The 16,139-nt window shown below is 39.9% G+C and overlaps 1 protein-coding gene across 2 annotated transcripts in view; it reads right to left on the bottom strand.

Annotated features, from left to right (window-relative positions):
* The window catches only part of pnt (ETS transcription factor pointed), a 71,372-nt gene that overhangs the window by 33,697 nt on the left and 21,536 nt on the right, over positions 1–16,139 (bottom strand). Inside the window, exon 4 of one of the 2 annotated variants that reach the window (XM_033377046.1) lies at positions 8,450–8,509. The exons of the other annotated variant lie outside the window; for it this stretch is intronic. Within the exon in view, the coding sequence (XP_033232937.1) occupies positions 8,450–8,509 (60 nt within the window). The remainder of the gene's footprint in view (positions 1–8,449; positions 8,510–16,139) is intronic. 2 annotated transcript variants of the gene reach the window in all.

Below are 16,139 nucleotides of genomic sequence, written 5' to 3'. Positions count from 1 at the left end.
TATTGTCCTAAAAATCTCCTAAACTTTTCCAATTGTTTCCATTAAAATTTCTTAAAATTTAAAATAATATTCTTCTTTTACTTTCTCCAAAATCTACACAAAAATTTCTATATACATATATTCCTTGCAGACGATTTCTATAAATTGTAGAGTATTTGAAGAACCAAATTTCACTTCGATTAGCCTTCGATTTCCTTGTGCATTGATGACATTTCCAGGAACACCCATATATACACTTTTCTAGATATTTATTTTCGTAATATCATCTATAAAAAAAAGCGCAAAGAAAGAAGCAGAAATTCTAAAATTCTGGATAAAAAATGTAAAAAAAAGAGACAGAAAAGAAAGACAGACGGATTGACGACTGGAACTGGAAATTATATTGAAAGCAAATAAATCAAATAATGTTCAGCCAAATTACGACAAAATACACATTCGAGTATAAATAAATATGTATGCATGACAGGAGGCTATCCCCGGGAGTTGGTTGGGGCACATGAGGCATGGAGTATGAGGCATGGGGTCTGGGGTCTGGGCTGGGTGATGAGGGGAGTTTTCGATATAAAAATAATTGCAGGAATTGTGTGAGTTGTGTGTTTGTCGACGACGTCGTTCGAGAAACGTAAAAAAAAGACAAGAAACTGAAAGAAAATGAAGAGGAAACAAGGCAAAAGATCAGGGTTTTGGTTCAAGACTAAAGGATACCCCATAATTGGGGCATTTATTAATCGAACAAGTGGAGTTAAGTCTTAAAATGTAAAACGAAAGACAATAGACACGTAACGCCCATACATTTCGTTGGCATACGATTATTTTTAGGGAGTTTTTTCTTGAAAGAAAGAGATGATTTTTAGTAGATATAAAGAGCATATCTTTATACATGATCATACCCAAGCAGAGCTCTATATCTCTTAAGGTATATTTTCTACCACAAGATATTTGCCATGGGTACACCCATTTGCTCTACAAATACCCCTCAATCGAAGAGGTTCTCTTCGTGTTGCACATTTTGCAGCTGAACCAGCAAAAGTAGAGAGCAGGAGAAAGATAAAGACAGACAGAGAGAGAGAGAGAGAGATAAAGAGAGAGGAAGGGGGTTTCGAGAGAGAAGCAAGTGTAAAAGAAGGGGAAAAGGCAGTGGCAGTGGCATCCAAAAGATGCGACGAAGCGACCCTGGCCACACGACTCCCGCGACTACTCCCCGCACCTCCTCCAGCCGTGGCCGAGGAGTTGTCGTACGAAAAAAAGAAAAAACTTACGATACTACACCGGAAATATAAAATTACACACTCAACACTTAAACTGTGTGTGTGTGTGAGTGCGTTGCATGCTGCAGCTGAGATTCGAGATGCAGTGGCAGTGGCAGTGGCAGCAGTGGAAGGTGCACAGGTCTCAGGTCTCTTCGCCCCACTCGATGCTGCTGCTGCTGCTGTTTGCTGCAACAGGGTGCAAAACGATCGAACCCAATTTGATGTGTGACTGTCCCTCTCTCCCTCTGTCTCTCTGTCTTTCTCTCTATTTCTCTGAGGAAAAGTAAATTAATTGCCCAATTTCTGACGTAGGTAGGGAGCACTGCCAAGTCCTCCCTCCATCCATCCCATCTCCTGCCTGCCATCATCCTCCCATCGACATCGGACATGAAAAGTGTTGCACCTCAGGTGTGTTCCATAATTATGGGAATATTTATTTAGCAAATTATACTCGTAAAAGTGGTGGATGATGTATGCGATTGAATGGAGTGGCGGTATTGCGTACGGTACGGTATTGATGAATGAAGATCAAATGGGATCATAAAAGTGCTTATATTTAAGGGATTACTTATGGCATTATGGGGGGAATTAAGGCTGAGGGTCTTGAGAGAGGTAGGGATTGCATTCCCATAAATGCAGGGAGAATATTAATAAAAAATGCATCTTTTAAGATAATTTGTGAGATTTTGTAAGAGAATGAACCGATTTATCTGCTGTCTACATTCAAGAAAGAAACTTTATTAGTTTAGATACATTCTCTTAGTGAAGTTTTTAAAGATCAAACAAAATCATGACATAATTCACAAAAGGTCGCCTCATTATATTTTAAATTCCCACGAAAATATATCAGAAATGCTTAAAGTTACTGCTAAGCTACTCCGTAAGAGAGAGAGAAAGAGATACGGAGTGCGAAAGAGTAAGCTAAGACACCCCGTGAGAGAGAGAGAGATACACAGAGGGAAAGGCAATCTTTTATAAGACTGTAGGGATACAATTTTATGACATGAGACCCAAAAGATAGAAAAATTGTAAGATCATAGAATTTGCATTCTGTAAAAACGTTTCCCTTTAAAACAATCACCACATAGCTCCTTTCCTTCTACAATATTTTGATCTCCAATCCCCACAGTCCTCGATTCAATGAAGGACACACGAAATTCGCAGAAAAAAATATTCCCACGCACTTGAACTTGAATTGTGTTGTAGTTTGTTCTGTTTTTGTTATTTTGACAGATTCCAATATTGAGAAAAGACTCAAATTACACAGATACCCAAACACAGACACAGACACAGACAGAGACAGAGACACACGGACACTTGTAGAGGAGGACAATGGGAGTTCTGGAGAGTCCTGCTGGAGCAGCTTTTACCTGCTAATGATCCTCCCAAAGTTTTGTGCCCAACAAAAAGGATCACTTAAAGATGTTTTGGTACTAAATACCCTGCCCCCAGGATGGGTCATAAGCGACTTGTAGACGGCCTTTGATGGCCGCTCTTTACGCCTCTTGAGTGATCGTTGTGGCCCCTCCTTAATCCCCTCTTTAGTGGTCTTTTAACTCCCTCTTCAGTGATCTTTTAACCCCCGCTCTATACCCCTCTTTAGTGATCTTTTTACCACTCTCTATACCCCTCTATAGATCTTTAGATCAAGGACTTCTCTCCTTTTTTCTTGGCGTCTCTGGCGTGGGAAAAATCAACCAAAAATTTCGCTCTTCTTTTTGGGGATTTGGTTTGCCTTCGTCTCTGCCTTCTTTTTGGTTCGTTTTCTGTGCTTTTTGGCATTAAAATATTCCCCAAAGAGAGATCTTGTCTCCCCCTTCAATAACTCCAGCCAGTCGCTGATTTTCGAAGGGGGACCCGACCTACAATTGGGATCTGGATATGGGGAATGGCCCTTGAGTCATCACCAGGTCGGTCGGCTGAGTGGACAGGTAGACCTCGTAATGAAGAACCGTCTGATAACAAAGGCAGCCCGCTGTCTAGACTGCTTGACCAACCTACAAATATATACGAGTACGAGTATGTATAGTTTTTGCATTCCTTAGACTCTTGGAATACTTGTAGATAAAGTCAAATTCTAGGAAAACTATTGCTGTCATCAATGGCTAGGGCTTGTCTGCTGTGTGTCCCCGACTGGTTCTCTAGTCTTGTCTGTCTTTTTTGCCTTTAATTTGGTTTTTTCTTTCAATTTCAATTTTCATTTCATTCAATTAGTGACAAAAATCTTTGTCGATTCACAATTCCCTTTGGGGGACAGAGAGCTGTGCGCATGCGCAGAAGATTCCTTCGTTGATTCCCTCTTTAATCTTTTAATTGTTCTCTAAATTGGATGGTGGGAGGGACCACAGACATACAGACACACACAGAGGCTCTCTGTCTAATTGCATTTATTCACAATGATTTATTCAGAGCATTCATAGTTCATACTCATATGCGTGCGCGGCGACTAAATTGAATCAACGAAGTGGAGATTCGGAAACCAAAAGTCAAGACCAAAACGGTTCATACGATATGTAATATTTTTGTGCTGATAATATTTCTGAATTTCTCAAATATTCTACGAATTTTTTGGAAGCTTCTTTTATGTAAAATGTAAGTTCCAAGAACTTGAAAAATTTCCAGCAAAATACAAAAAAAAACAAAAAAAATATATGCCACCAAAAAAAAGTGAGAAACGGTTTGCTGTTTCCCCACAAAAAAACAAAAACAACCGAACAAAAAAAAAAAAAAAAAAAACAGAAACAACGATCCATGGATTCAGTAAAAATGTTTATTTAGCAAACGATCAACGGGGGAAGAATACCAAAATTTATATAGACAGAGGCCGCCCGAAAAGTCAATCGGTGGAAATCCCCCAACAACAATGCTGCTGCCTCATAAAATTGATGATCAAACGAAAACTCTCACATGGAAAAGGAGAGAGAGAGAGAGAGACTGACAGAGAGAGAGAGAGAGAGAGAGGAGCAGTAAGAGAGTGTGTGAAAGAGTTAGAAGGTGATGCCAAGACAATGCCAAAACGGAACTGAGATCAATCGTCTCTCTGTCCCAGATATTCTCTCGGACACTCTCCCCCAACCCCTCGGTAAATTGCCTTCGTGGCGAAAAAGCAAATAGATTCATTTTTAATATGCCACAAGGAAACGCAATCGAAGAATCGAATGGTATGACCAAAGAATACCTCTTAAACAGGGTTTATATGGATATTGGTTAGTGGTTGTAAAATGTATACGATTTAGATGATTTTTGGTACATAAGTAGATAGTACTTATCGTAATAGTTGTGCCAAATATCATCTTGATATGTCACAAATTATATGGTATCATAGGTTTCTCTGAACAGCTTGTAATACATTTCCGTTTTTAGTCATTTTTGGTGAATAGGTGGGTAATAGTTATCGACATAACTCTACCAATTATCAGAGGAATATCTCTGAGATCGTACACATTACACCATTTTTCCTGAATAATATTCATACGATTTTCATGATTTTTGGTGCATAAGTAGATAATAGTTATCGCAATAGTTATACCATGTATCATCTTCATATCTCAAAGATTGTAGAACCTTCTTACTTTACACTATATGGGCTGTAATATTTATCCGATTTGAATGATTTTGAATCAATTGGGAGATAACCTATGCTAGATTTTTTTATCGGAGCAATAATATTCTATTTAAACCAATTTTATACACTCCAACGCTTAAGGTATACGAGATCCAAAAGTTCTTATAGCACAAATCGACTCACATCTTAATCTTCAGCTTCTCTTTACCGTCACATCCAACAATATGCCGCACGAAGACAATATACCCCTCTATTGTGCTTTCCATGCATCAAACATTAAAAAAACGTCGATGTTTTTTAAATTTTTTATGGGTATTTTGTTTCAAGCAAGAAAAACAAGGCCCACCGAAACATTAAAGAACACAAACAGAGAGACCGACACAGATACAGATACATTTGCAGAGCTACAAACGGTTCCAACAGATACAGCGATACAAATTAGATGAGACACCGACAGAAACAGACAGAGCGGCATTTCCATGCAACTTCAGAACGGAACTTTGTCGAATTGTTTACAAACAAACAACAAAAATATAATGCTAAACGAGGAGGAACGTTGTGAGTTGCTGCGGACACCGCAACTCTAAAGTTATACCCGATACTAAATCAGTATGGCTCTCCTCCGGCAGACGCCGCTAATATTAAACGACACGACAAAGAGTGCGTGCGAGAGAGACAGAAAATCAGTCTGAGCGTGACGTCACGCGCTGCGTAGCCACTGCAAATTGATTTGTTTCCTTTGGCTATAAAAATGATCTGATCTGATCCAGATTCAGCGATCTGATAGATATGGTCATTATCTATGATTCTGCGTTTTTAGTTTTCTCGAATCTGCAATATTGTGGATGCAACAGATTTTCGTCCTTTGTGGGGGCGGAAAGGGGTGGGGCGAAATTCTGAGATATACGTTTTATAGTGAGATCTAACAGGAGTGAGGATACCAAATTTGGTTACTCTAGCCTTAATAGTCTCTGAGATTTATGAATATCCCCAGATCTGCATCCTTTGCGGGGGCGGAAGGGGGTGTGGCGAAATTTTGAAACAAACTCGTCTCGGTCCGATATATTAGGAGTGTGGATACCAAATTTGGTTGCTCTAGCTTTTATAGTCTCTGAGATCTAGGCGCTAATGTTTTACTCTAAGCAAAGCCGCCTATGCTACGTGTGTGTTAGAGAGAGACAGGGCGAGAAAAAATGAAATTGTTTTCTTGATGCTGGCTATAATAGTAATACGATCCAATTCAGATTCTGCAGTCTAAAAGATATGGTCATGCTCTACGATTCTGCGTTTTTTGTTTTCTCGTATCTTTAAAATTGTGGATGCCACAGATTTTCGCCCTTTGTGGGGGCGGAAGTGGGCGGGGCAAAGTTTTGAAATATTTTTGGAGCAGTGACATATCACAGAAGTCTGGATCCAAAACATCGTTGCTCTAGCTCTTATAGTCTTTGAGCATTAGGCGCTGAAGGGGACGGACAGACGGACAGACGGACAGACGGACGGACGGACAGACGGACAGACAGACATGGCTCAATCGACTCGGCTATTGATGCTGATCAAGAATATATATACTTTATGGGGTCGGAAACGATTCCTTCTGGACGTTACACACATCCACTTTTACCACAAATCTAATATACCCCAATACTCATTTTGAGTATCGGGTATAAAAATATAGTGTATAGATCCCCCGATTAATATGTGTACTATATTTTTTTCGTTGGAATAAATTTTGTTTATTTAATGTTTTTTGGTACGAAACAAAACATCAAACGACAAAATAAAGGAAAAACAATGAGTGAATTTAGTGGAAATAATATCACACAAAAATCAATGTTTATGATGGTTCCCGATCCCCTCCTATCTAAATTCATATATGGTATGTTCTTCCTGCTTTCTAGATCTGAGATCTCTGGAGATCTGTTTCACAAATTATGAGTTGTATCCACGGCGGGGGGTGTGTGGCATGTGGCATGTGGTAGATGGGGATTCTATAGATCAAAGAACCAATGTTTGTTGCCATTGCACTTGTTGTGTGTGCGTTCCCCCTCCCCCCACACCTATCTCCATATCTTTATAGAGAGGCAGAGATACATTCATGAAAGGTGTGAATAAAGTGGCACTCGGTACAACGGAAGGCTGCCGTATGCCGTACGAATGTCTGATATCAAACAGACACTTTGGCAACGCTGTTTGAAGTGCAATCAGCGTTCATGTTCATGATTGTGATTCTATATATATCCCCCCGATATAATCTATGTATATCCATAAACTATCCTCAAACGAAAGGCCGAGCCGCTTTATGAAAGGAAATGACCGACCGACCCCGACCGAAGTGACTGTAGATCTGAAACGATCGTAAAGTTTAGTTCTCTGTGAAGTGGGATTCGATAAACTAAAGATCTTTTAAAATATGATATGACTTAAGGAATTTGAAGGTATAAAGAGGTTGGAAAAGATAAAGAGAAAAATGTGATTTAGTATTTCTTAGGATTCGCATACAAAAACGTTCATTCTATCTATTCAGACTATCAAATCTGATTGAAATCGGATCATTATTATAGCCAGAATTAAACAAACAAAATCCCCAGCTCTCTCCCAGTGTGACTTAGCAATGAAGTCCAGCCAGAAGAAGCCTCCAAGACAGCTCACTACCTCTCTGTCGCCCTCTCCAGCGCCTGCTCTCTACCAGTAATACTCTTTCTGGATTTCTTCGGCTCTCTATTCCAGTGTGACTTAGCCCAGAAGAGACTCCTTCTATCTCTCGTCGGCCTTTCTTTTCTTTAACCCTTCAAAGAACACGCTTTTCCATTCCCCTTTCAATCATTACCAAATCACGTCACCCAAACGATAATCGAATTATCAGTAACAACGAGTCAATCGATGGATGAACAAGTGTAATATAGAATTCAATGACTGGTTGGCTGACAGATTGATTGATTGATTAATTGCCTGCCCAATGGATGAACTCTCATCATGATCTTTGCCAAAAACCTGAAGGAAATATCACATAAGTATATACATATAGAAAATATCCCATAAATCTTTGGCCATTGAGCAACCCAACGAATGAACAGACATATTTTTAATCAAGCACTCATTAAGTCTACAAGATCTAGCCAAGAGCTGGCAATATAATTAAGAGAAATTAGATTTCCATCGTCCATCGGATGATCATCATCATGGATGAGAAATGAGAGATGGGTGATGGGAGAGACGACCTGTTGGATCTGCCACTGGTGCTGGCTGCCGTTGAGATTTGTTTCGTTGTTTAACGATTTTGCAATTCAGCTGTCGATCATTTCATTCATAAAAACACCCATACTCGTACGGCATCCATCCATGAGAGTTGATCTGGAAAACTTGCACACATCCGCACACCCATCCCCCGTCGATCCATCGATCCGATCCATTCAGCCACCCGCCGCCTGCTGCTTCAGCTCCGATCTGTGGGTCTCTGCCCCATTCGGTCCACTACAAACGAAGTGATTAATTCATGTAGTGGCCCCCAGTGGCTGCCTGTACGAGTATTCGTATTCGCCGTTTTCTCAATGGAAAACTGGTTTCATCGATCGCTGCCACCGCTGCCACTGCCCGTTGTTGATATTGGGGTTTATGTTATTATATTCATCCTCACCTGATCCCCAGTTCCACAGATCTCCCCAGCAGCTGCTCATCCGGTCAATGTGAGAAAAAACTAAAAACAAACGCAACAAATTTCCTCAGCACTTGCAGAATACAACGAATATTGAATGCTCTTTAAAGGAAAGAGTCATGGGCAACCACTGAGACAGTGGTTTAGGGAATGAAATGACTTCTAAACTGATGGAAATATGCAAAATTCTAGGAATATCTTTAAAATACCATTTTAGTATTTACCAAAACCCTCGAGGGGAAAGGTCCTCGAAACTAATGTGTCCTTTCGCTTATGGAAACATTTTTTTATATTAGAAAAACCTACAATTTTCCACATAAATCTCTAAAAGTTAACTTGGTTTGTAATCCTTAGACCTCCACTCATAGATCCTTTCAAAGGCCTCTCCAACCTGTCTAAAAAATCACTCCACCTCATGATTCAAGAGTATTCCCCCCCAACAAACTGCAGAAAATAGACGCATGCAACTTTTTCTTTTTGGTTTTAGGAGGCTGGCAAGTTGCAAGCAAAGGAGTTGGAGGATTGGGGTCTGAATCTGTAGCTGTAGTTGTAGTTGTATCTGAAGCAGGAGTTGTAGCTGTATCTAAAGTCTGTGCTGTAGTTGTAGTTGTAGTTGTAGCTGGGAGTTGGTGGGGCTGGGATGCTGCCTGCTGATCAACTGGCCAGATATTTCGCAGCAGCAACAGCAACAGCAGCAGAGTGGAGTCCAAGTCGAATGAAGTCAAGTGAATGATGTGGTGGCTGGTGGCTGGTGGCTCAGGAGGGACCCCGATCCCGATGCCGATGCCGATGCCGATCCCGCTCTCGTGCCAAATGAAATGCGAAAGTTGCTGCCTGGCCAACATAGACAGCATACAACAATATATATATCTATATCTGACATTCAAATCAGCTTAGAAAACTGAAGCCAGCAGGCAGGCAGGCAGCCGAGGCAGCCAGGCCCCAAGTGCTTCGGATTCGGTGGGGCACAGTCACAGGTCCAACCTATTTGCAGCATCCGCAGAGTGCAGCGGCAAAAGGAAGCTGCTGCATGGCTTTTTTCCCCCCCATTTGCGGAAGTTTGTCAAGCAGCAAGAAAACAGTTAATGGACACAGGATATGTTTCCGGGCCAAACGGGTTTCCCCCCTCTCGATCGATGTATCTAAAGTTATTAATTATCAATTTGTTTGTGTAATCAATGAATGGGAACTGGAACTCCAAAGCAGACTCCATCTCCAGCTGAAAACTCGATCTGGCAGAAGCCAAAAACTAGTTCGTTCTCTATTTGTGTGCCTCTCTGCTTCGATTATAATCATATGAGGGGCCGGCCTGAGACCCACAAGCGATCTCGTCATTAATTGCCTTTTAATTGCTATGGGAAGTTCGGTTTAATATTTAACACAATATTTACATTATCAATTCATTCACAGAAATTATGCATAAATCAGGCCCACGAAAGATATCCATACTCGGGATATCAATGGGAAATGGCCTAGGGGATCGATGCGAAAGATCATTCAACCCACAAATGGCAATCCCAAAGATAAATGGAACCAAACGGAAGACGGCTAACGGTAAAGGTTTGCTGAGAATCGGAAATACAGTTTGATCTATGATCGAATATATTCTCAAGAGCGATTTTTAAGCTAATTTTTGGCAAAAAAGATACACATGCACAACATAAATTGATAGTTAAAGATACAGATGCTGGGAGTAAAAAATACAGGTAAATTGGGAGTAAAAGATACACGTCTTTGGAGTAAAAGATACAGATGAAAACGTTTAAAGTTCTAATCTAAAATTGAGATTAAAATGGAAAGAGAAACGAACTTCCGTTTCGATCTTTTGATAAAAATGATTCTCCAAATGATTTCTAGTTCGATGATGGTTCGATGACACCTAAGATACTTTTATGACTACCTAGACTACCTATCTAATTGAAAAGAAAAGCCTTTTGAAAGATATTTTAAGCCTATTCCAAAGATTTGTATCTCTCAAAAAAGATACTTAAGATCGGAAACATTGAGCACCTCTTTAAGACCATGAATCTCCACTCAGGACAGCTTCTTAGACTTTTAAGACACACTTTTCTTTGGTCTTGTCATTCCATCAGACCCCTAAAAGTCCCCTGCCTATCTATAAACCTACCATAGATACCTCAAACCATACTTTAGAGCCAGTTCTATGCCAAAGCTTCAAGATCTAATGATCTAATTATCTCAAAGAAGACTTTTTATTAAATTAAGATCCATAAAAAAACCCAACAATCTCTTTCGTTTTAGCCCACTTTGAAAGAAGTCAATTTCCATTTAATCGAATAAACCCATATGAATATCGATAATTAGGCGTAACGAAAAGAAAATTCCCCCCAAAAGGAAGTTCCAGCGAGAGATAAACACGAGTACGATTCTGATGCTGATCGGATCTCAAAGACCGACCAGAAGGCCAGAGCACAAGACGATGTCGCGCGGCTTACAACAAACAAAGAGAAGAAAAGAGGAGCGCCCTCTCCCTCTCTCTCTCTCTCTCCATCTCCATCTCCGTCTCAAAGATGGATCCAGTGATCGTGTGGAGATGCTCAGGCAGAAGCCAGGCACTCGGGATTGGATCGTATCTGAACCGAAGCTCAAGTTGGAGGCTGGCGACTGGGGCTGGAGCTGGAGAATACAGTAGCCGCGGAGCGCGGTAGCCGAGTAGCAAACAAATTACACACAATTCAAACTCCAAACAGAGGATTTCACAGCAGCAACGGCAACAGCAGAAGCACCGAAAGAACAAGAACAACATCATTATTATCGGGCCTTTATGTCCAAGAACTGAACTGAGAACAGAGCACTGAGGCTCGAAGAAGAGAGGCTTGGGGACTGGCGCTACCGCTACCCATCGGCCGAACAGCAGGGGCACCCCATCCCCCATCCCACACTCAAATATCCAGAAGCATCCCAGCAGCATGATGATGATGACGATCGTAGACATAAGAACGAATCACAAGTTGAATGTTTTCAACGGGAGAGACAGAGAAGTGTCGTTCTGCTGTTGTTGTCGTCTGATGTTGGTTGGCTGGTGGCTACTGTTCAATGGGAAAGAAAAAGACTACTGGTGGGACGAACCGAAGTTGGAAATACACTAATAGATACTAAAATATAAAAAAAAAACGATAAAAGATACTAAGAGAACACAAAGTACGGTAAAAGTGACTTAAAAAACGATTAAAAAACTACATGATTCGGAGGGAAATCCAGAAGATACTAAATATAATAAAAGATACGAAAATAAAACTAAAAGATACTCGAAATGAGATCAAATATACTATAAAATCCTAAAAAAAAATCTAAAATAAACAAAAAAAATACAAAATTACGCCAATATACTGAAGTATATACTGAAAAGATACTAAAATATACTCAAGGAAAGATAAAAGATACTAAAATATACTCAAGGAAAGATACGACATACTAAAATATACCCAAAAAATTATTAAAGAACTAAAGTATACATAAGGAAAGATTAAAGATAATAAAATATAGTGCAAAATGATAAAATATACTAAAAAATGCTCAAGGAAAGATAAAAGATACTAAAATATAGTCAAAGAATGATCAAAGATACTAACTATACTCAAAGAATGATAAAAGATACTACAAAATAGTCAAAGAATAATCAAAGATACTAAAATATACTCAAAGAATGATAAAGGGTGTTAACATATACTCAAAAAATGATAAAAGATACTACAAAATACAAAGATAACCAAAGCATACTCGTAGAACGATAAAATATACGGAATGAACGATAAAAGATACACAAGGAACATTAAAAGATATTCAATGAACGAGTCATTCAAGTCCGATTAGAATTTCGAATGAAATATGTACTTGTTAAAGTATAGATGCGACCTACAAGAAAGGTACATATGTATATGGAAAGATACCCAGGCTCGTTTGGCCCACAAGCCATTTTATATGATAGAAAAATCATTATGTATGAAGCCATTGATAAGGATAAACTAAAGAGCATCCCAAACGAAAACACTCTCCCATCCATTACAAACTTCTTTACATGATTGTAATGCTCTACATCTTACAAGAGGGTATTCCATTCTGATGACGATGATGCCGATGCTGATGCTGATGCTAGTGCCTGTGGTGGCCTGTGGATCTCTTGGGTTGGAGATTCTCTCGTTCTGTCGTTCCATCGTTGATTCGTTCGGTGGCTGCTGCTGCCGCTGAAGCTGCTGTGTGTATTTTTTTCGGTTAGTAAACCGGATGTTCCTAATCATTGCTAGTTTGTGCCTCAAATTAAATATGCTTCTCCATCGTCTATCGTATCCATGTGTGTACGTATCTTTTGTTTGTTTGTGTGCCTGCCAACAGCCTACAGCCTGCTGACTGCTGACTGCCATGCAGATAGATTATAGACTCTATATACTAGATAGATATTGTATCTGTATCTATGAATATACACAACACACTCGCGAAACCGTCTCCTATCTCTGGCCGTAGCCTCAAATCATGAATGAAATTTGTTTTTCTTTGAATGACGCATCGCTCTATCTCTCGCGAGGGGATCACAAAAAATATCATATATTATAGAAAGACTCTTGTCTTATCTGGGAAGATATCTTCAGGCACAACTTCCTTCCTCTGCCAAAAGTTGGCTAATTCATATGGTTATTCATTCATTCATTGATTCGTTCACTCATTCATTCACATAACGGCCCACAACTGGTTGTGTGTGGTTTAATTGATAGAACATCCAGTCGACAGCAAAACAGCAACAAAAAACACATTCATAAATTCATTTTTCATCAACATCAATTAGCAATAATTATTCATTCCAAGAGCCAGAGCGGGAGAGACCGGAATGGAGTCTCATGGAGATCTGTAGATCTGCTCCAAAGTGGAGCACAGTTATACTTACATTTGTGGTATCTCAAATGGAAGGAATGATCGCTAAATGTGGTCTAAGGAATAATATGGAATAAGGAATCTGTTGGCTTCGACTCCAAAATGATGCCTGGTTCTCTGATTTAAAACTCCCTGAATTATTGTTCCCTGAAGATCAGAACAGCTTGAATTCGATTGAGAAAAGGTTGATAGATGGCTATTGTAGATGTATCTTTTGTGTGAATAGATGAAATACCTTTTAGATGTATCTTTTGTACTAGATATTTAAAAAATCTGCACTATCTTTAGATTTTTCAATGAATGTGGCAATAGGAGCACCCTGGTTCCTGAATATTCCACTGATTCCGTCAAAATGTTCCCATAAGCGAAAGGCACCAAGGAACTTTGCTGCTTTTTGTTTTAGAAATGGAATAACAGACCTGAGAGAGTACCAATAATCATTCCAAGTAAACTAACTTATAAACATCTCTCTACAGCAAAAGATATGTTATCTAATTGATAGAGATCTCTAGCCTTATTTCTGTATCCTTAAGCCCTCTTCAACGGTGTGTTCTACCCATCTTTAACCCTTTTATAGCTTTCACACACTCCAGGGGCAAATAAATAGACGACAAATCGAAGCCACTAAAAACACCCAAAAGAGACTCCCGCCACAAGAAAATCAAATAAGATCTAAATGGAGTGCTGCCTTTTAGTATCTTTAAACCATTTCTGTGGAGGTTTGGTTTGGCATAAATTAAAAGATACTTTCGTAATGAATTCAAATTAAATGTATCTCAAGCTGTAAAAACATTCTGTTTTAGCCGGTTTCCAGTTTCGTTTTCGGCCATTAATTGATAACTGAATTTCGAATAGGGCTCTCGAAATGTGTGACGGAAGGCACTATTAGCATTCCCGCTGATAAAAATTGAATTAAAAAATCCGTAAAAGGGGACCAAAAATATTAATTGTTTTTTAAATAAGATGCCAAGACCTGTGGCGCCACACAGCCCCCACACAAGTCGATATGGTCCTAACTTAATTCTCCACATTATAAATTGTGTAAAGATTTACGAAGAAAGAGAAGGAGGCAGGGGGCAGGGTTCCGATTGATAACTTATTTGACTTTGGTTTTCTTTCAGCTGGAAAATGAAGATGCAATTTGTTTGGTGGAATAATAAGCCCACGCTGTGGCAATCTCTGAATGGATTTCTCCTCTCTCTCCCTCTCTTCTTTCGTCTCTTGTGTGCTCCTTCTTGGAGACCCTCTTTAATCTGCACTTTCGTGGCACTTCCTACTATATGGAGCATAGCACCTGGTCGCCTGCTTCGCCCTAGGACCCACAATGATGATGATGATCATTGAGACTGCCACAAAAAAACTGGCTGCAAGACCCCCTGCCACCCTTGCTCCTCCCCCCATTTGCATAGAGTTGGGGGGGGGGGGGGGGAGCACCCATTGATCATTAGACTATTTTTAATAGAGAGATACACAGCGAAGAGAAACAGGACTCTACTGCCGTCCGTTCCCCCTTGTCGATCATAGGAGAGACCTGTTTTAATGCCACAAAAGTGGTTTGGTCAGCTGTTCCACCACACCGCCTCCTCCAAAGTCCCTCCCCCTCCCTCCTCTAACTCCTTCTTCTTCTGCTGGCTGCGCGCAAAAGTTTCACCTGCTCCGATGTGGCAGTTGCAGTTGCAGCTTGCGTGTGCGCAAGAGTCTCGAGTGTTTGTTGGCATTAGCCATGAGGCCAAAAAGGAAAATCAGAGGCTCCCCCTTTTGGATTGTGGCACTCTATGGCACTCCTGCCCCCTGCCCCCTGCCTCCTCTCGACGATGCTGACGATGATGCAGCAGTTGCAAGAGTCAGAATTTTCACACTCTGCCACTCCGCGATGCGACGCGGCAGCGTTGGTGGTGGCGGTGGCGGCTACCTAAACAATTGAGACTCGAAACCAAATTAAAATATAAAATTAAATGAATTTCAACAGAGAAAAGAGAGCAGGGCTGTATGGCTGTGGCAGGGGCTGTGGCAGGGGCAGGGGCATCGGGTGCATTGACAAACAAATTTATGTGGAGAGCCACAAATCTTGTTCGGGGATTTCAAATAAACAAAACTAAATGCTTTAAACGCAGCATAAATTAACTTCCGATTCGAACACACACACAGACCCGTCCGTACAAGTACAGTGCGTCACACAAATGTAAGACACTGGAAATTACAGGGAAAACAAAGCGGAAGAGTCAACAATTTTGATAGAAAATTATGGGCAAGGGAGAAAATCAAATTTATAGATAGAATATTCTACAAATTAATCGATATTTCGATAGATTTATAATCAAATCACTGCTGAGAAGCTAGAATCTCACATTTAATCGGGAAAACACCTCGAATTTAATCGATTTTCGTTGGTTTTCACTTACATTAGACAGGATTGATTTAATTTCGCCTTGGAAACCGAAATATGGGGAGTTTTGGAAAGGAATAAAATATACACGGGCTTTGAAAAAAATATTAAAAATTAATCGATATTTCGATAACCCAAAAATTACCTTAAACTAATTCGATACTCTTCATTTTTCTGCTAAGGAAATAACAAAATTCGGCATCGAGAGAAATATTTTTTCTCTTTAAAAAATACTACAAAATAATCGATATTACGATAAATTTAATTTTAATCAGCTTAAAATATATTCCCACAATTATTTCTTTTGTGGGTTTTTCCGTCTTTCAGATATGAACCGCACTGTTCCAGCGTACTTATATAAATATATTTTCCTTGTACAAACAAATTTATGTTCCAGTC

The sequence above is a fragment of the Drosophila pseudoobscura genome, chromosome 2 (assembly GCF_009870125.1).
Source record: "Drosophila pseudoobscura strain MV-25-SWS-2005 chromosome 2, UCI_Dpse_MV25, whole genome shotgun sequence".
Taxonomy (NCBI): domain Eukaryota; kingdom Metazoa; phylum Arthropoda; class Insecta; order Diptera; family Drosophilidae; genus Drosophila; species Drosophila pseudoobscura.
Note: the sequence above shows the minus strand (reverse complement) of the source record. Positions and strands in the feature narration are given on the sequence as shown.